This window comes from Salmo salar, chromosome 14, assembly GCF_965601325.2.
Source record: "Salmo salar chromosome 14, fSalSal1, whole genome shotgun sequence".
Lineage (NCBI taxonomy): Eukaryota > Metazoa > Chordata > Actinopteri > Salmoniformes > Salmonidae > Salmo > Salmo salar.
This window is the reverse complement of record NC_138304.1, coordinates 92,662,340-92,682,535: the sequence shown is the minus strand read 5'-3', so window position 1 is coordinate 92,682,535 and position 20,196 is coordinate 92,662,340. Positions and strand designations below refer to the sequence as shown.

Below are 20,196 nucleotides of genomic sequence, written 5' to 3'. Positions count from 1 at the left end.
ACAGTTGCACTAGACTCAGATCCTCAAAATATGTGTACGCATGCATTCTTTTATCAGTGTCATTTATTAAAGACACAATGCATGGGAGATTAATGGAAATATTTTATTTTTGAATCCCTCCAGCCCAGTAGTAAGACTGATCAAAATGATCCTCTGCTACCTGACTCTCTACTACCACCAACTGGTACAAATTGGTCATAACACAAAGGACCAAAAAATACGGTCCTGTTTTAAATATTGACTGTCATGTTTTAATTATTTATTAGAAAGCTATAGTCATATACATCATCTTGCAACAGTGTGCAGTTCACATCATTCATATAAAAACACATGCACTCTTAATGCTTGTATAAAATCAAAGGTTAATCACATTACCTTTCACACACTCACCTGAACAAAATAGGTCACCATTACATTCTAAACATTTAAGGCCTGGAATTATTTCTACAAATCCTGATTGAAAAAAATGTGAATTCTGACTTTCAATATACATGTATAACTTTAACTTATTGAGTGAAAAAAAATTATTGACTCAAATTCTGAATCAAACTCTCAATCTCAACAATTCAGGCTTAACCTTCAGATTATTACATTTTTCATTGTTAGTTAAATGAAACCCATCCTGTAATACTTAGTCATCATTTGAACAACACAAAAAGAGAGGGGGGAAATTAAAAATTGCATTCGGTACCCCTTGGTGTACAGTAAATTATGTGAAAAGTGTAAACTCAAAAGTTGGTGCCTCCTCATCAAAAGGTAAATGCAACTTTTGTTGAACAGTTCTTGATCTCACACACACACAGTAAAGTGGGAGTGGTCACCAAAGTGTAGTAAGTCGCTCTGGATAAGAGTGTCTGCTAAATGTTTAAAAGGTAAATGTAGTAAAGCTCTCTGCTCAGCCTTTCCCATTCAGTTTACGCTTCATTTACTTTCTCCTTGTTCAACCACCTATTTAACCAATGTAATATCCCCACCTCTTGAACCTCCTCTCCCAAATTCTCCTCCTTCCATCTCCCCACAGAGTTGTTGGGTGCAGTAGGGATGTAGTCCCTTCATCGGCTCTCTTTGCTTTTAATCATTGTGTCCATTGACAGCTTTGGTTCTCCCAGAGCCTCTCCTTCGTTTAGATGAGCTGGCTGAGTTATTCCAAGAGTCTCTCTCACCTACAAGAGGACAAACAGGAAATAGGCTCCTTGATGAACATCAACAAATATGATTCATTGGATGGGGCCACAGTGTCTCCTGACCCCTCCTGTCTCAGCCTCCAGTATTTATGCTGCAGTAGTTTATGTGTCGGGGGGGCTAGGGTCAGTCTGTTATATCTGGAGTATTTCTCCTGTCTTATCCGGTGTCCTGTGTGAATTTAAGTATGCTCTCTCTAATTCTCTCTCGGAGGAACTGAACCCTAGGACCATGCCTCAGGACTACCTGGCATGATGACTCCTTGCTGTCCCCAGTCCACCTGGCCGTGCTGCTGCTCCAGTTTCAACTGTTCTGCCTGCGGCTATGGAACCCTGACCTGTTCACCGGACGTGCTACCTGTCCCAGACCTGCTGTTTTCAACTCTCTAGAGACAGCAGGAGCGGTAGAGATACTCTCAATGATCGGCTATGAAAAGCCAACTGACATTTACTCCTGAGGTGCTGACCTGTTGCACCCTCGACAAATACTGTGATTACTATTATTGACCATGCTGGTCATTTATGAACATTTGAACATCTTGGCCATGTTCTGTTATAATCTCCACTCGGCACAGCCAGAAGAGGACTGGCCACCCCTCATAGCCTGGTTCCTCTCTAGATTTCTTCCTAGGTTTTGGCCTTTCTAGGGAGTTTTTCCTAGCCACCGTGCTTCTACACCTGCATTGCTTGCTGTTTGGTGTTTTAGGCTGGGCTTCTGTACAGCACTTTGAGATATCAGCTGATGTAAGAAGGGCTATATAAATACATTTGATTTGATTATGCTTCATATATAAAAATACATTCCACTTGACTCTGATGCTTACCTGTGATGTCATCAGGGACGTAACCACACAAGTCTATTAGGTTACCATCCTCACGCTCAGAGACGCTCTAAAGGAGAGGGTTCTTGATAGTCAGTCAGAAGCAAAAATAAAAATACTAAACTGGACAAAGATTTATGGCCAACATAGTTTTTCTGTGAAACAGTTGACTGTGGGCTTACCTTTAACTCAGGCTCATCCTTCTGCTCATACCGCACCATCCCATACAGACAGAGACTGGTGATGAAGGCCTACAGAGAGAAAGGTAGAGAGCACTGACACCACAATGAGAGCACTCATCTCCCACATAGCAGTCACATGTCAGAGCATACCAATGGTATTACACAGCCTAAATTGCACATCATTGTTATGGACACTTGCGATACAAGAATTGGAGCAGGGAGAATTGTTTAAAGTAAACACATGTTCGTGCACACACACACACACAGAGCGAGCGAGAGAGACACGGCTCTTACCACACACAGAACCCACTGGAACACAGACCGGACTTGTGTTTTGGAGAACACATCCTGACCAAACTTGATGCACGCTAGGGCCTCCAGGAAGGCTATGGCCCTGTGGGTTAGATAGAGACCGTTGTTAACGGACACTCACCACCAAACATTCACCTCTAACAATAATTGCATTTTACAACAAGCATTACCTATAGCAAAATATGTTTTTTTTGTTAATGGCACTATGTTAAAATGCAGTCACAGAAAACAAATACATTTCCTCATTAATTCTAGTCACCAGACTGCAGAGGGTACATAGACTTTTGCTGCGCTTATGATATTGAAGGGGTGAAGCCAGGGGCATATAAGGCCCTCATTGTTTTCTATTTAATAGTGAGAGAGCAAGTCTGGTCACCATGGTTACCAGAGCCTAGTCAGGGCAATCACAAGCTTAGGACTGAGATGAGGTCAGCATCTTTACAATATTTTGAATAAAACTGTACGTGACCTAATTTCCCATTCACAGCACTTCTGAGACGTTTGTCAATGACATGGTCGCAACTTTAGAAATGGCCACTAGAGGATCCAGACGAGACTCACCCAAACATCCAACATTGTGTTCCCACTCTTTTGCACTGTGAGTCTGTCAGATACGCATAATACTGTCTGAAAGAACAGGAAGACGAACATAAGATACAGTTTATCTACAGCCATGACAAAAATGACTGTCAAATCATTACGATAAACAGAAAGGTTTACAGAAATAGTTCAAAACTGATTTCAACTCAATTCCATCTATATGAGAAGAGACTGCACGTGTCTGTCAAAACCCAAATGTGCCTCTATAATGTAGAGCACGTGTGGAGTGGCATGTTGGAGAGGTCCTTACCGTACAGTAGGGGCTGTGATGATTCCGAGGAGGAGGATCCGGCACCAGCTGAGTGTGTGAAACGCCTGGAACACGAAGATGTGCTTCAGGAAGAAAGTGTTCAACTCAGTCAGCTGTTTAGAGGAAAGGAGGACAGACAGGAAGTAAAGTAGTCCAGCAACATGTATATTAAAATCAACACTGAACACATAGCTTAGATACCATAACATCTACCCCATAATCTTCAGCAACATCAATAAGACAAGATCATAGAAAACATATCAACTGTTGCAAATTATATATATTTTTTAAATACAAATAAAAATTGTTCAACTCCATTTGTTTCCCAACAGTGTTCAATCACAAATGACTTCAGTCAATATTCAGAGTAATGACATAAATGGATTCTGACTTCTAACCCTGACACTAGATACTATGTATCATTTCCAGGTCAGAGGTCACCTGCCAGAGGATCATAAAGAGGTAGATCCCAGCCAACCTCTGGATGGAGGACTTGGGGTCTAACCAGCGTATGTAGGTCCAGCTGGCTGGGGTGAACTGGAGCAGAACTCGTTTCAGCTTCCCTGTGGTCGTATGGATGTCTCTGAAGACACATCATAGATACAGATATACAACCAGAGGTACACCTACACACTGGGAAGTACCACTGATGGGTGTTCAGACACAGACACATAAGGTTAAACACACAGATACAGGCATAAAGAGAATTACATACGTACGCTGAGTGTACAAAGCATGCCTTTCCATTACATAGACTGACCAGGTGAATCCAGGAGAAAGCTATGATCCCTTATTGATGTCACTTGTTTAATCCATTTCAAATCAGTGTAGACGAAGGGGAGGAAACAGGTTAAAGGATTTTTAAGCCTTGAGACATTTGCGATATGGTTTGTGTATGTGTGCCATTCAGAGGGTGAATGGGCAAGACAAAATATTTAAGTACCTTTGAACGGGGTATGGTAGTAGGTGCCAGGCACACTGATTTGAGTGTGTCAAGAACTGCAACGCTGCTGGATTTTTCACACTCAACAGTATGGTGGTAATTACAAGATTGTTATAATACTTTTATTCCATCAAATGGTTGTTTTATTCAACAGCATAGAGGGTTCTTATTGTGTCTGGGTGAACTGAAAGTGGGCCTCTGGGAGATAACACTGACAGGAGATTTACGATGTCTTTCGGGTACCGCATTCCAGAGCATGAGTTAATGTTTCTGTTCTATAGGGTACCAGGGAGAGATGACCCCAGGGCCAGACCTTGGTCTCTACACAAAGAAAACTGTTTTTAACCGCAGATAGTGTCTGCTGTGAATTATAAGTATCTTTCATACAAATCTTAACCTTGTTACCCATTCCATACATCTGTTGTTCTTCATGTAGACTGAAGGGGGTTCATCTTAGCTATAAAAGACCTTTGTACTTTTGTCTCGGGGCTCTGAACGAATCATCTGAGGGTGATTCATCGACCAGCCATCATAGAGCACTGAATCAGTTCACTTTATATGTGTATGTTGTACTGACCTGCTTCCTTATTAATAAGTGAATACCGATTTAGTTGAAGTATAACTCTGACTTGTGTGATAAGTTTGTCTCTCCTCATTTGATAGTAAAGAAATTAACCACCATAACAGTTTCCTGTGTGTATCATGAATGGTCCACCACCCTATTGACATCCAGCCAACTTGACACCTGTGGGAAGCATTGGAGTCCACATTGGCTAGCATCCCTTTGGAATGCTTTCGACACCTAGTAGAGTCCTTGCCCCGACTAACTGAGGCTGTTCTGAGGGTTAAAAAGGGGCAACTCAATATTAAGGTGTTCCTAATGTTTTGTACACTCAGTGTAAATGAGAAAGCACACATTCAATTAATCAAAGCAGGCAGAAATTCAATAGAATAATGTAGTTTAACTGTATTGTGCCATCTGTCATGAGACTACAGGAAAAGGGAGGAATCCAATAGAAAGATAACTCACTTGATGCTGGCCCATTGGTAGGTGTGCATCTCCAGGAAGCGACACACAGTCATGCCCAGCCAGATGCCCCCTCCATTACAAAGCAGGAAGTCCAGGATCACCTGGTCCCACCAGCACTCAGAAAAGTTAGGCAGCAGGTGCATGAAAAACAGCTGAGAGAGTGAGACAGAAAAAGAGCGAGACAGACAGACAGAGAAAGCGAGGTGAATGAGGAGCTGACATTTGACTTAAATGAGCACATCCAATAGAATATATCAGAGTCTACATATGGACTGAAACCTAAATGTGATCTGTTGTTAGAAATTGAGCAGGACTTCAAAGACATGTGTGTCCCAAAAGGCACCATATTCCCTAAATAGTGCACCACTTTTGAGGGTCCATATGGCTCTGGTCAAAATGTGTGCACTGTATAGGGAATAGGGTGCCATTTGGGATGCACATTTATTTACCTCAGTGAGCTCCCTGGTGATGCTGATGGTCCAGCAGACGCCGTAGCTGCGGATGAGCAGGGCCTTCATGGCCCAGCCCGCAAAATTCCCAAACACAAAGATGTCGAAGTGGCTCAGGATCCGCTCCCAGGTTATCACGTGGCAGTTCACTGCATATTCCTGCAGGAGAAGAAAGGCCAGGTAAGACATGAAGACAGAAAAAGCATATAAGACATAATACAGTGGTGGGAAAGGAAAGGGGTATACCTAGTCAGTTGTACAACAATGCCTTGAACTGAAATGTGTCTTCTGCATTTAACCCCTCTGAATCAGAGAGGTGCGGGAGGCTGCCTTAAATCAAAATCCACAGGGAACAGTGGGTTAACAGCCTTGCTCATGGGCAGAACGACAGAGCTTTACCATGTCAGCTCAGGGATTCGCTCTGGCAACCTTTCGGTTACTGGCCCAACGCTCTAAGTGATTCTAGACTCTGACATCCAGGTTTCGCTCACATATAGTTCAGTCAAGATTTGGGAGGAAGGCCTCATGAGACAATGGGTACGTTTACATGAACACAATAATACGCTTATTGTGAATACTCTAATATAATTTGATTAAAACGTTTACATGCTTTGCAAGAAGAACGTTTTGCCTATTAATCCTGTTTACATGGACACATCTGAAATCGGGCTACCTGATTGGACCTTGATCAATATAAATGTTCTACCACAGCGACTATGTTATTTTTGGGAAGCCTATTTGATTCTGAGTTCAGACATAAAAAGTTTGTATGTGAAAACTATTTCTAAAATGCATACTTTCAGTTTGCCTAAACTCACTTATTTTATCATTGGAATGTGATACAAAAACGAGGAAACGGTGTGATTTTGTACCATGCGGACGCTTCCGAGCGTTCGGGTAGGCTGTTTGGAGAGTTTATCCAAATGGATAAATAATAAATAGATATCTAGATCTATATATAAACTCAGCAAAAAACAAGACCCTGTCAACCTAAGATAATTCGTAAAAATCCAAATAACTTCACAGATCTTCATTGTTAAGGGTTTAAACACTGTTTCCCATGCTTGTTCAATGAACCATAAAGAATTAATGAACATGCACCTGTGGAACAGTCATTAAGACACTAACAGCTTACAGACGGTAGGCAATTAAGGTCACAGTTATGAAAACTTAGGACCTTAAAGAGGCCTTTCTACTGACTCTGAAAATCACCAAAAGAAAGATGCCCAAGGTCCCTGCTCATCTGCGAGAATGTGCCTTAGGTATGCTGCAAGGAGGCATGAGGACTGCAGATGTGGCCATGTCAATCATTTGCAATGTCCGTACTGTGAGACACATAAGACAGTGCTACAGGGAGACAGGACGGGCAGCTGATCATCCTCGCAGTGGCAGACCACGTGTAACAACACCTGCACAGGATCGGTACATCCGAACATCACATCTGCGGGACAGGTACAGGATGGCAACTGCCCGAGTTACACCAGGAACGCACAACCTCTCCATCAGTGCTCAGACTGTCCACAATAGGCTGAGAGAGGCTGTACTGAGGGCTTGTAGGCCTGTTGTAAGGCAGGTCCTCACCAGATATCACCGGCAACAACGTCGTCAATGGGCACAAACCCTCCGTCACTGGACCAGACAGGACAGGCAAATAGTACTCTTCACTGACAAGTCGCGGTTGTGTCTCACCAGGGGTGATGGTCGGATTCGCGTTTATCGTTGAAGGAATGAGCATTACACCGAGGCCTGAACTCTGGGGCGGGATCGATTTGGAGGTTGAGGGTCCGTCATGGTCTGCGGCGGTGTGTCACAGCATCATCGGACTGAGCTTGTTGTCATTGCAGGCGATCTCAACACTGTGCGTTACAGGGAAGACATCCTCCTCCCTCATGTGGTACCCTTCCTGCAGACTCATCCTGACATGACCCTCCAGCATGACAATGCCACCAGCCATACTGCTCCTTCTGTGTGTGATTTCCTGCAAGACAGGAATGTCAGTGTTCTGCCATTGCCAGCGAAGAGCCCGGATCTCAATCCCATTGAGCACGTCTGGGACCTGTTGGATCGGAGGGTGAAGGTTAGGGCCATTACCCCCAGAAATGTCCGGGAACTTGCAGGTGCCTTGGTGGAAGAGTGGGGTAACATCTCACAGCAAGAACTGGCAAATCTGGTGCAGTCCATGAGGAGGAGATGCACTGCCGTACTTAATGCAGCTGGTGGCCACACCAGATACTGTTACTTTTGACCCCTCCTTTGTTGAGGGCCACATTATTCAATTTCTGTTAGTCACATGTCTGTGGAACTTGTTCAGTTTATGTCTCAGTTGTTGAATCTTGTTATGTTCATACCAATATTTACACATGTTAAGTTTGCTGAAAATAAACGCATTTGACAGCGAGAGGATTCTTTATTTTTTTTAGTTTATATGTAGTACAAGTCAAAGGTTTGGACACCTACTCATTCAAGGGTTTTTCTTTATTTTTTACTATTTTCTACATTGTAGAATAATAATAATGAAGACATCAAAACTATGAAATAACATATGGAATCACGTAGAAACCAAAATGTGTTAAACAAATCCAAATAGATTTTAGATTCTTTCAAAGTAGCAATCCTTTGCCTTGACAGCTTTGCACACTCTTGGCATTCTCTCCACCAGCTTCACCTGGAATGCTTTCCCCAAAGTCTTGAAGGAGTTCCCACATATGCTGAGCACTTGTTGGCTGCTTTTTCTTCACTCTGCTGTCTAACTCATCCCAAACCATCTCAATTGGGTTGAGGTCGGGTGATTGTGGAGGCCAGGTCATCTGATGCAGCACCATCACTCTCCTTCTTGGTCAAATAGCCCTTACACAGCCTGGAGGTGTGTTTGGGTCATTGTCCTGTTGAAAAACAAATGTTAGTCCCACTAAGCGCAAATCAGATGGGATATCACAGCAGAATGCTGTGGTAGCCATGCTGGTTAAGTGTGCCTTGAATTCTAAATAAATCACTGACAATGTCACCAGCAAAGAACCCCCACACAATGACACCTCCTACTCCATGCTTCACGGTGGAAACCACACATGCGGAGATCATCCGTTCACCTGCTCTGCATATCAAAAGACACAGCAGTTGGAACCAAAAATCTCACATTTAGACTCATCAGACCCAAGGACTGATTTCCGCCGGTCCAATGTCCATTGCTTGTGTTTCTTGGCCCAACCCAGTCTCTTCTTCTTATTTGTGTCCTTTAGTAGGGGCTTCTTTGTAGCAATTCGACCATGAAGGCCTGATTCAGTTGATGTTCAGATGTGTCTTACACTGTGAAGCATTTATTTGGGCTGCAATTTCTGAGGCTGGTAACTCTAATGAACTTATCCTGTGCAGCAAATGTAACTCTGGGTTTTCCTTTCCTGTGGCGGTCCTAATGAGAGCCAGTTTCATCATGACACTTGATGTTTTTTTTTGACTGCACTTGAAGAAACGTTCAAAGTTTTTTTAAATGTTCCACATTGACTGACCTTCATGTCTTAAAGTAATGATGGACTGTCGTTTATCTTTGCTTATTTGAGCTGTTCTTGCAATAATATGGACTTGGTCTTTTACCAAATAGGGTTATCTTCTGTATACCACCCCTACCTTGTTACAACACAACTGATTGGCTCAAATGCATTAAGAAGGAAAGTAAATCCACAAATTAACTTAAGGCACACATGTTAATTGAAATCCATTCCAGGTGACTACCTCATGAAGCTGGTTGAGAGAATGCCAAGAGTGTGCAAAGCTGTCATCAAGGCAAAAGGTGGCTACTTTGAAGAATCTCAAATATAAAATATTTATTTATTTCTTTAACACTTTTTTGGTTACCACATGATTCCCTGTGTGTCATTTCATAGTTTTTATGTCTTCACTATTATTCTACAATGTAGAAAATAGTACAAATAAAGAAAAACCCTTGAATGAGTAGGTGTCCAAACTTTTGAAAGGCACTACACACACACGTGTGTGTGTGTGTGTGTGTAATATTATATTTTTATTATTATATTAGTCTTATTTTTTATTTATTTTGTATATATTTTTTATTTATTTAAAAAAAAAAATAATTCTACTGCATCATTGATTGTATGTTGTTTTACTCCATGTGTAACTCTGTTTTTGTATGTTGTCGAACTGCTTTGCTTTATCTTGGCCAGGTCGCAATTGTAAATGAGAACTTGTTCTCAACTTGCCTACCTGGTTAAATAAAGGTGAAATAAAATAAATTAAATAAAAATATATAAAAATAAACAAACAAGGACATTTCTAAGTGACATACACACACATACACACTCACTACCGTTCAAAGGTTTGGGGTCACTTAGAAATGTCCTTGTTTTCCATGAAAACATATATGAAATGAGTTGCAAAATGAATATATTGGCTGGATTGGCTTGATGGTCACTTCTTATGTACCATACGGTCAAGCTGCTCCCACAACAGCTCAATAGGGTTGACATTCGGTGACTGTGCTGGCCACTCCATTAGACAGAATACCAGCTGACTGCTTCTTCCCTAAATAGTTCTTGCATAGTTTGGAGCTGTGCTTTGTGTCATTGTCCTGTTGTAGGAGGAAATTGGCTCCAATTAGGAGCCGTCCACAGTGTATGGCATGGCATTGCAAAATGGAGTGATAGCCATCCTTCAAGATCCCTTTTACCCTGTACAAATCTCCCACTTTACCACCACCAAAGCACCCCCAGACCATCACATTGCCTCCACCATGCTTGACAGATGGCGTCAAGCGCTCCTCCAGTATCTTTTCATTTTTTCTGCGTCTCACGAATGTTCTTAGTGATCCGAACACCTCAAACTTAGATTCATCTGTCCATAACACTTTTTCCAATCTTCCTCTGTCCAGTGACTGTGTTCTTTTGCCCATCTTAATATTTTATTTTTATTGGCCAGTCTGAGATGCGGCTTTTTCTTTGCAACTCTGCCTAGAAGGCCAGCATCCCGGAGTTGCCTCTTCACTGTTGACGTTGAGACTGGTGTTTAGCAGGTACTATTTAATGAAGCTGCCAGTTGAGGACTTGTGAGGCGTCTGTTTTCTCAAACTAGACACTAATGTACTTGTCCTCTTGCTCAGTTGTGCACCGGGGCCTGCCACTCCTCTTTCTATTCTGGTTAGAGCCAGTTTGTGCTGTTCTGTGAAGGGAGTAGTACACAGCGTTGTACGATATCTTCAGTTTCTTGGGAATTTCTTGCATGTAATAGCCTTCATTTCTCAGAACAAGAATAGACTGACGAGTTGCATTAGAAAGTTATTTGTTTCTGGCCATTTTGAGCCTGTAATTGAACCCACAAATGCTGATTCTCCAGATACTCAACTAGTCTAAAGAAGGCCAGTTTTATTGCTTCTTTAATAAGAAAAAGTTTTCAGCTGTGCTAACATAATTGAAAAATGGTTTTCTAATGATCAATTAGCCTTTTAAAATTATAAACTTGGATTAACTAACAAGGTGCCATTGGAACACAGGAGAGATGGTTGCTGATAATGGGCCTCTGTACGCCTATGTAGATACTCCATTAAAAATCAGCCGTTTCCAGCTACAACAGTCATTTACAACATTAACAATGTCTACACTGTATTTCTGATCAATTTGATATTATTTTAATGGACAAAAATGTTGCTTTTCTTTCAAAAACAAGGACATTTCAAATTACCCCAAACTTTTGAACGATAGTGTGTGTGTACATACATACATACATACATACATACATACATACATACGTACATACATACGTACATACATACGTACATACGTACATACATGTCCCACTTCTAAAAACCAAAGTTGCGCATCTATCTCCCGCAAATGTCATTGGATTACATTGCCCTCCGGATTGGAAAGCTTTCCAAACCTAAACCATGATCACTTCATCAGAATTTAGCCTACCTTTTCATTGTGAAAACATGGCATGGATTTAAACTAAAGGATGGATGTAATAGGATAAATGCTAGAGGGAATGGAGGGGGAGTCATAGATCATCTTGAATACAAGCTCCAGGGTTAAGTTTCTCCAAAGTACAGATCTAGGAACAGCTGCCCCTCCCCCAATCATAACCTGACTCATTAGTTGGAAAAATGCTTAACTGACCCAAGATCAGCGTCTAGGGGCAACTACACACACCGAATATGGTGTTTGGCATGCGGTGAATGAATACAGTAACATATTGAGATAAAAATCACTCACCATGATATCAGCCTCACGGGTAGCATAGCGTAGGTTGGGGTCCACCCAGTACATTAGTCTCTTTACCTGAGCCCAGTTCAGGAAGAGGAGGATGACCAGGAACAGGAAGTACAGAACACTCATACCTGACAACAGGAAGGAACCAATCAGAGTGGAGTTCCATGAACATGTTTCCATAGAGGAGTTCCCCTGATGATGACTTATACTGTACAGTTGGCCTACTCACCAAATACCATGCGCCAAATCGCAGGATGTGGTCGGGTGAATGGACCTGAAGTGGTTAAATTAAATACTGCATTTACACACTTATACATGCATCTACCATTATAAGAGTGGCTCTACCAAAACCTACATACACTGCACTTCAAAAGTTAACGTAGCATATACTGCAAACAGTGGGTATCCCATTCACTCGTACAATCAAAACCATGTCAAGCTGCAAAAGGCCATGCTGAAGACTAGTTTTGAATCTTGGAAGAACTCAAAAGACCTTTACATCTATTATGTGACCAATGATCTACACTAGAACAACATTCCTCCCACCCACCCCATGCAGACACACGTTTTCTACCAGGTGCAGGGCTGGGCTATTGTCAAGTACAAGGCAATGACTGAGTGAGTACCATTGGGGAAGGCCAGGACACTGATGATGAGGAAGAAGGAGACAACCAACAGGAGACCCACTCGAAGGTTGTTGTCAGCATCTGTATCCTCCCTGGCAGAGAGAGCAGGGTTTAACATAAAAAATAATTGGCTGAGATATGCAATATGTACATTATTCTCAGAGGATGAAGTGAGGTTTACTATGATACAGTAAACCGAAAATGTGACATTTAAAAAAAAGTTTGCTTGATTTTTGTATTTATTACAATAAGGAACATTAGTGTCTAAACGTACGTAGTTCAATTATACAATTGAGTTTACACATGGGTTAGATTAATAGGCCAAGTTAGCACAACCACTAGGTCTACTTGCTGGTCCAATGAGCCGTCTACTCTCTACGGTCATTGGGTTACCTGGAAAATACGAAGTAAATCAAACTAACTACAGTGAACGTCAAGAGAGTGAGAGTGTGAGGCTTGTAGAAAACGTCGATGCTGATGTCCTCCACCTGTTGCTCGTTAATCATCCTAAAGTGTAACATGTAATTCACATCATCCTTGCTTAATGTCCGGGACCCCAAAACAGGTGCCATGGCGAGGGTTAAGGAGTTTCTTTTTTTTAAAGTATCTGTCAGCACTTCCAGACAGGACAGGTTTGTCTTCCAATAAGTACATGGATGAGTACTGGGAACGACAAGGGTCAGAGAGAGTACTGAGCAAACCAGACAACGGCGCAACCAACTCAACAAAATATAGGGGTGTAGTGGGACTGCACATTCCAATACCAGCACTCCCAATTCATTCACTGCCATTTTTCTTCGGAAAGAGTTTTATAATCTCTAACATTAGAAATTCCCGATTGTATCGGTTCCTCATAGGTTGTTTTAGTTTGAGCTGTCTCATTGCCTTGCTGTATTCCTATTTTGGTACAGCCAAAATAGGGACACTTCCGTAATCCTTCGGTTTGAGTGCACACGTGAGTAGATTGACTTTGGCGCTATCTTGTTGTTTTTACGCCTGTTCAGGGGACATATTCATGTTTTGACCCATACTTTTGTAAGTTAATGTATGATGTCATCAATTTTGTACTAGCAAAAACCACTATTTCTATCCGCTGGCTGGCTACCCCGTATGATTGTTCTACGCAATCTAGCTAGCCATTGCTGCTTCAACGAGACATGCCCTCTTTTAGCCAGCAGATCCGACCTGCTTGTTTATAGCTGCACTAGGGTCTGACAACATTGATGTGTATATTAAGACACAGCGGAACCAGCGCGAGATATGGCTCAGAAAACATACCTCAATCCAGGGATGAGAAATGCGTTATATTCCGAATTATCCCAACAGTTAGACTGAGAAGATTGAACAACTGCTAGTTTTGAAATAAAACTGTCATTTTCATCCTCATGCTTGGTAGCAAAAGCCACAGCAGCCATTTTGGAATGACAGTGTCAGTCAATCAGCTCCTTTGTTGTTCAACACCACATACCATCCCATAATGGATGCTGTTGCTACTGATAGATAGAATGAAGACTAAAATGGCAGTTTACTTAAAGTGGAACTGACAGCGTTTTAACTACAGATATGAAACAAACAATCATATCAATAATGAAGTATGAAATTCCCAGTTTATGCTTCAAAACCAACTCTATACAATTTTTTTTTTTTAAATAAGTTATATTTGCCTAAAAATTACATATTGTACAGTAAGGCATTGTTGTCAGAATAGATGGATCAAATACAATTTTATTTGCCACATTTGCTGAATACAACAGTTGTATACCTTTCTGTGAAATGCTTACTTACGAGCCCTTAACCAACAATGCAGTTCAAGAAATGGAGTTAAGAAAATATTGACTAAATAAACTGAAGTAAAAAAGTAACACAATAAAAATAACGAGGCTATATACTATAAATAGGGGGTACCGGTACCAAGGTAATTTGTAGATGTATGTAGGGGTAAAGTGACTATGCATAGATAATAAACAGTGAGTAGCAGCAGTGTAAAAACAAAGGGGGTCAATGTCAATAGTCCGGGTGGCCATTTTATGAATTGTTCAGCAGTCTTATGGCTTGCAGGTAGAAGCTGTTAAGGAGCCTTTTGAACCTAGACTTGGTGGTCCGGTACCACTTGCGGTGGGGTAGCAGAGAGAACAGTCTATGACTTGGGTGACTGGAGTCTTGACAGTTTTTTGGGCCTTCATCTGACACCACCTAGTATATAGGTCCTGGATGGTAGGAAGCTTGGCCCCAGTGATGTACTGAGCTGTACGCACTACCCTCTGTAGCGCCTTACGGTCGGATGTCGAGCAGTTGCCATACCAGGCGGTGATGCAACCGGGCAGGATACTCTCAATGGTGCAGAACTTTTTAAGGACCTGGGGACCCATGCCAAATATTTTCAGTCTCCTGAGGGGAAAAAGATATTGTTGTACCCTCTTCACGATTGTCTTGGTGTGTTTGGACCATAATAGTTTGTTGGTGATGTGGACACCATGGAACTTGAAACTCTCAACCCGTTCCACTATAACCCTGTCGATGTGAATGGGGGCATGTTCGGCCCTCCTTTTCATGTAATCAACAATCAGCTCCTTTGTCTTGCTCACGCTGAGGGAGAGGTTGTTGTCCTGGAACCACACTGCCAGGTCTCTGACCTCTCTATAGGCTGTCTCACCGTTGTCGGTAATCAGACTGTTGTGTCGTCAGCAAACTTAATGATGATGTTGGAGTTGTGCTTGGCCCTGCAGTCGTGGGTGAACAAGGAGACACTCCTTCAAATGATTGGATTTGGCTATTTCAGCCACACCCATTGCTGATAGGTGTATAAAATCGAGCACACCACCATGCAATCTCCAAAGTCAAACATTGGCCGTAGAATGGCCAAATGAAGGACTTTCAATGTGGCACCGACATAGTCAGTTGGTCAAATGTCTGCCCTGCTAGAGCTACCCCGGTCAACTGTAAGTGCTGTTATTGTGAAGTGGAAATGTCTAGGAGCGACACCGGCTCAGCCGCAACGTCCTAGGCCACACAAGCTCACAAAACCGGGCCGCCGAGTGCTGAAGCGTGTAGCAACACTCACTATCGAGTTCCAAACTGCATCTGGAAGCACGCCAGCACAAGAACTGTTCGTCGGGAGCTTCATGAAATGGGTTTCCGTGGCCGAGCATCTGCACACAAGCCTAAGATCTCTGGAGTGATGAATCACACTTCACCATCTGGCAGTCCAACAAACAAATCTAGGTTTTGTGGATGCCAGGAGAACTCTACCTCCCCGAATGCATAATGCCAGCTGTAAAGTTTGGTGGAGGAGGAATAATGTTTTGGGGCTGTTTTTATGGTTCGGGCTAGGCCCCTTAGTTCCAGTGATGGGAAATCGTAACGCTACATTATACAATGACATTCTAGACTATTCTGTGCTTCCAACTTTGTGGCAACAGTTTGGGGAAGGCCCTTTCCTGTTTCAGCATGACAATGCCTCCGTGCATAAAGCGAGGTCCATACAAAGTGAATGATGGCAGTGTGGCAAATGGCTTATTTGCATATAGGCCTACTATAGCTGTGATTGTCTATGCCACACCGGTCTGCGTAGATTCCGGACAAGACTGATGTTTATTTACTGCAGCGTGTATCAATTGTCCAAACGCACAGCCGCTTTCCCATTCTATATTGCAATCGAATTTTCACAAATGCCTTATAGGTCATTCTCAAAAATTCAATGAATTTATGAAAATGTGAAAATGACTACCTAAGTATTCGCTTTTTCAGAAAATGTTTAATAAAAGGTGTCATATTCTTCCTGGCGGTTTATATGAACAGATTTTAATAAGATTCCATGTTGCTAAAGCTCTGTCAGTTCCCCTTTAGTAGTCGTTCCATATTCTCGGTGTAACAATAATTCGGATTAGAACTAATTTCTCATCCCTGAATTGAGGAATGTTTACTGAGCCATATCTTGCGCTGGCTCCGCAGTGTCTTAATATACACAGGTTAGGCTGTCTGACCATAGTGCAGTTGTAAGCAAGTGGGTCGGATCTGCTGGCTAGCCCCTTATTCATTGTTTATAATCTATTGGTTGCTTCTTTACTCAACAACACCAATCCCCATCATTCAAGCTCAATTAAAAATTCATAGCAGTGGCTAAAGTACTTGCATGATGGTGTGTTCCAGTTACGTTCAATGTACAGACCCCCTTCTCATGTCACAATGTCCTGTGTTTTTATCACAGATTTCTACATGGCTTTAACCTGTATCCAGCTTTGTCAGAGATGTACCAGTTTACTGAGGTCAAGGATTGTGGGTATCATCACCCTTCAGTATTCCACAGATGCTCAGCATTGGCCTGCAGCCCTCTGGAATTCTTTCATTGTTCCAGTCTTGCCCTCCGTGCTCCAGAGAAGTCCGAATCCATCTCAGACGCGACAGAGGTGGAATCTAGGAGTGCGGAGTTACTGTGAATCTCATGCTAAGGTCCAACCATCTCAAACGAAACACAGGAATACTGATGAGTTACCTGGGACTGATATGGTGTCATATCAGAATCCTCTCTCCCATCAACTCATAGATGGAGGGATGCTTCTGAAGGAGTGGCAGACAGCTTTAGGTACTAATGCCACCCCTGTACACACACACACACACACACAGTGGTCATTTCTACCTAATATTTTTGTCCTCTCCAGATTTGCATGATGCCCCAGGCCACTCTGCATTAGAGGAGATCAGTCATGAGGAGGCAGTTTGTATGGACATCCCAGCTGCCCTGCCTCCTGTCTCCATCTCCCTCAAAGACTATGTCAACGAGTCAGAGACGCTCGGCAAGCTTGTACAGCTAGGTAGGTTGGGTCCATTTAGGGTGTGTATCTGATTAGCCATTACTCCCTCACTGTCTAGTGTACAAGAGCAATAGATGTCATGTATATCTATGTCTCTGGATCGTATTCACTAGGCACCAAACTGAAGTAAATGGGGAGGGATTACCAGAGCCCAAAAATAAACACTTGCTTTTGATTTCCACTGCAGAGCATTTTGATAATGAATGTGACCCTGGTTTTAACACTTCTTTTCCCTCATCAGGTGTTCAGCTATGGAAACTTGAGCAGAGGCCTAACGTGGGTTCCATGTTGCTGAGGCTAGACTTCCAGACAGACGTGACCCCACGGCTGGTCTTCCTGAAGCAGCTGGGAGTGGAGGATTCTCGCCTGGGCTATCTGATCAGCCACAACCCCTTCATCCTCACAGAGAGCCTGGAGAACCTGCAGGCCAGGTACCAGAGTTGAGGGGATGGTTGTTGTATTGGCAGGTTGCATTTTCTACAGTCAGCAACACATAGGGTTGACTATTGTAATGGACCTTTTAAATTGTGTGTCCACGTAACTGGGTATGTAACTAACCTTGTGAAACTGTCCTATTATAAACTACTGTTCTTCTGAGTATAATTATGTGTTGCAAACCAGCTTGCTCCTGTGTCCTTGTAGAGATGAAAGGATAACTTAAAGTCCCACCCAAGAACAGGAAACTATAAAGATATGTGTTTATCACCCAATGCTTCGGAATTCAGACTGTGCACACTGAGCTGTGTAACTCTGTTCCCTCTGAGCTCAGAAATAAGGAATCTTAGTTTGACTTGGACTCCAGAAAATCCTTATTTTATAATATTCACCATACTATCTTAGGGACAGAGAGTAAACTTGGTGTTTCCATACCTGTGTTATCTCTTGTCTGTCAGCTTCAGTTCTTATAGGACTATGACAGGTGATACATTTCATTGTTACATTATTTACAAATAATCTGTAGTATAAAATAAGGTAATAATCTCTCTTTCACATTAGGGTGGCATATCTTAGGTCCAAGAAGTTCAGCGCTGAGTCTGTGGCCTCCATGGTGTCCAGAGCTCCGTACCTGCTGAACTTCAGTGTGAAGAGGATGGACAACCGCCTTGGATTCTACCAACAGCAGTTAGGCCTTAGTGCTCAGAAGGTCAGGTCTGAATTCAGTAAACAATTAAATGTAAAAGTTGTGTAAGGATTGACCCAAGAACAACCGCAATTGGTCACATTATGTCCCACTAAATTTGTCATAGAACATTATTCACACCCCAAATTACAGACAGTAAGATAATGCAAGATTATTTTACCCATACATTCATATCTTTCAGACACGGGATGTTGTGGCTCGCCATCCCAGACTTTTGTGTGGGAGCTTGGAGCCAGTTAAGGAGAATCTTAAGGTATGAAAACAAACGCTATTAAACGGTAACTGTGATATGTCTTAATTCTTGGAGAGAAAAATAGGATTAATTCTCAGAATCTGTCTTTTTCATCCTAGATATGTAAACTGGAGATGGGATTTCGTGAAAATGAGCTCCAGCACATTGTCACTGTAATCCCCAAAGTTCTTACTGCTAACAAGAGGAAACTGACCCAGATATTTGACTACATCCACAACACGATGAACATACCCCATGACCTGATTGTAAAGTTCCCACAGGTAAGCTATAAACTACCAGTCCTGAATTATCCATCTTTAGATAGTGGATACTCGCAGATAATACATGATCTGGACATGTTAGTGTTTACCTAGCCCAATAATTTACTCCTTATAGTTCATGTTCTGTTTAAAGGCATTTAAGCTCTGGAAGCCGAAACAGCCAAATACTCCATCTAAACATGAATCAGTTCTACAAACAAAAAGCCCTGTACTTTCATATCACATCGAAGTAATTTCACAAATAGTAAATATACTTTTTTCAGTGACAATACGTTTTTGGCGTCCGTCTTCCATTTACACACTAGAGTTTGGAAACGCAGATAGCCAATTAGCACAGCTAGTCCACACTGTCTTCAGTCTGTTTTCCGTAAACAAGCGCTGTAACATGTAAATATGGCCGTGTGGGAACCCTAACCCTATAAAGGTGTGTAGTAATTCAACTATTTGTTTATTTTATTATTTCTCGCTGATATAAAAGATTCGTTCATTATGTTTCCAAAACCATACCGCAAGCGATGCGTGTTCACGTTTAGAGAAACGTCCGGGCTCGTAACAAAACTCCCCCGGCCAGAAGATACTATCGTCAATAGGCGTTTAAGGTAGTTCACGTCTATGAATTGGGTGGGGTAGTATTTACCAAGTGATGGATCAGGAACCACTTATGGGTCACGGTGGGTAACCCCTACTGGGTCACGGCAAAAGACTGAGTTGTGGCTAAAAACATTTGGTTTTGTTGAGCTGATGGGACACAGTACATTACCAGTGAATTGTCTTTAGACATGTCACAGATTCAGTTAGACTTGCCATCACCTGTTGTCTGTCCTCTCTACAGGTCCTGAATGCAAGGTACCTTCGTATCAAAGAAAGACACCTGTTCCTGCAATACCTGGATAAGGCTCAGTATGACCCTGCCAAGCCTAACTACATCTGTCTGGACAAGCTAGTCTCCCTGCCAGATGAGGCCTTCTGCACTGAAGTGGCATCAGCCACACTAAAGGATTTTGAACTGTTTCAGAAGACAATGTAATTGATAAAACACTACAGTTTCTGTATATGTGTGTTATTATGTGAATAAATATGTTGAAGATATTCTACAATTGAATATTGCTGTTTACTATTGAACTG

At 42.1% G+C, this 20,196-nt stretch overlaps 2 protein-coding genes across 3 annotated transcripts; one reads left to right on the top strand and one right to left on the bottom strand.

The window, feature by feature from the left end:
• Positions 1-89: 89 nt before the first annotated feature.
• On the bottom strand, positions 90-14,104 carry LOC106570478 (phosphatidylserine synthase 1). Of its 2 annotated transcripts, none has more exons than XM_014142870.3 (13): positions 13,885-14,104; positions 12,607-12,698; positions 12,210-12,254; positions 11,984-12,108; positions 5,769-5,927; positions 5,320-5,471; positions 3,788-3,929; positions 3,347-3,459; positions 3,058-3,123; positions 2,479-2,578; positions 2,185-2,253; positions 2,006-2,072; positions 90-1,163 (listed from the first exon to the last, which is right to left on the bottom strand). In XM_014142870.3, the coding sequence occupies exons 1-13, from the start codon at positions 14,019-14,021 to the stop codon at positions 1,072-1,074; spliced, it is 1,359 nt and encodes a 452-aa protein (XP_013998345.3). In that variant the 5' UTR covers positions 14,022-14,104; the 3' UTR covers positions 90-1,071. The 2 variants fall into 2 exon arrangements, with proteins under 2 accessions (XP_013998345.3, XP_013998343.3); XM_014142868.3 differs by lacking the exon at positions 13,885-14,104 and adding an exon at positions 13,000-13,397.
• mterf3 (mitochondrial transcription termination factor 3) lies at positions 13,349-20,160 on the top strand. The gene is made up of 8 exons (XM_014142875.3): positions 13,349-13,561; positions 16,814-17,188; positions 17,265-17,417; positions 17,659-17,848; positions 18,414-18,561; positions 18,740-18,811; positions 18,910-19,071; positions 19,904-20,160. Exons 2-8 carry the CDS (start codon positions 16,822-16,824, stop codon positions 20,096-20,098), a joined length of 1,287 nt encoding a protein of 428 aa, XP_013998350.1. The 5' UTR covers positions 13,349-13,561; positions 16,814-16,821; the 3' UTR covers positions 20,099-20,160.
• Positions 20,161-20,196: the final 36 nt, after the last annotated feature.

Bases quoted from the DNA above. Each gene is read 5' to 3' on its own strand.
- LOC106570478 (XM_014142868.3), bottom strand. From the start codon at position 13,397: ATGGCAGTGAATGAATTGGGAGTGCTGGTATTGGAATGTGCAGTCCCA. The intron at 3,460-3,787 runs GTGACCTCTGAC...TCCTCTAAACAG, and splicing joins TCTTTATGATCCTCTGGCAG to CTGACTGAGTTGAACACTTT. The intron at 2,579-3,057 runs GTGAGTCTCGTC...TCTAACCCACAG, and splicing joins ACACAATGTTGGATGTTTGG to GGCCATAGCCTTCCTGGAGG.
- mterf3 (XM_014142875.3), top strand. From the start codon at position 16,822: ATGGCTTTAACCTGTATCCAGCTTTGTCAGAGATGTACCAGTTTACTG. The intron at 17,849-18,413 runs GTACCAGAGTTG...CTTTCACATTAG, and splicing joins CTGGAGAACCTGCAGGCCAG to GGTGGCATATCTTAGGTCCA. The intron at 18,812-18,909 runs GTATGAAAACAA...TTTTCATCCTAG, and splicing joins CAGTTAAGGAGAATCTTAAG to ATATGTAAACTGGAGATGGG.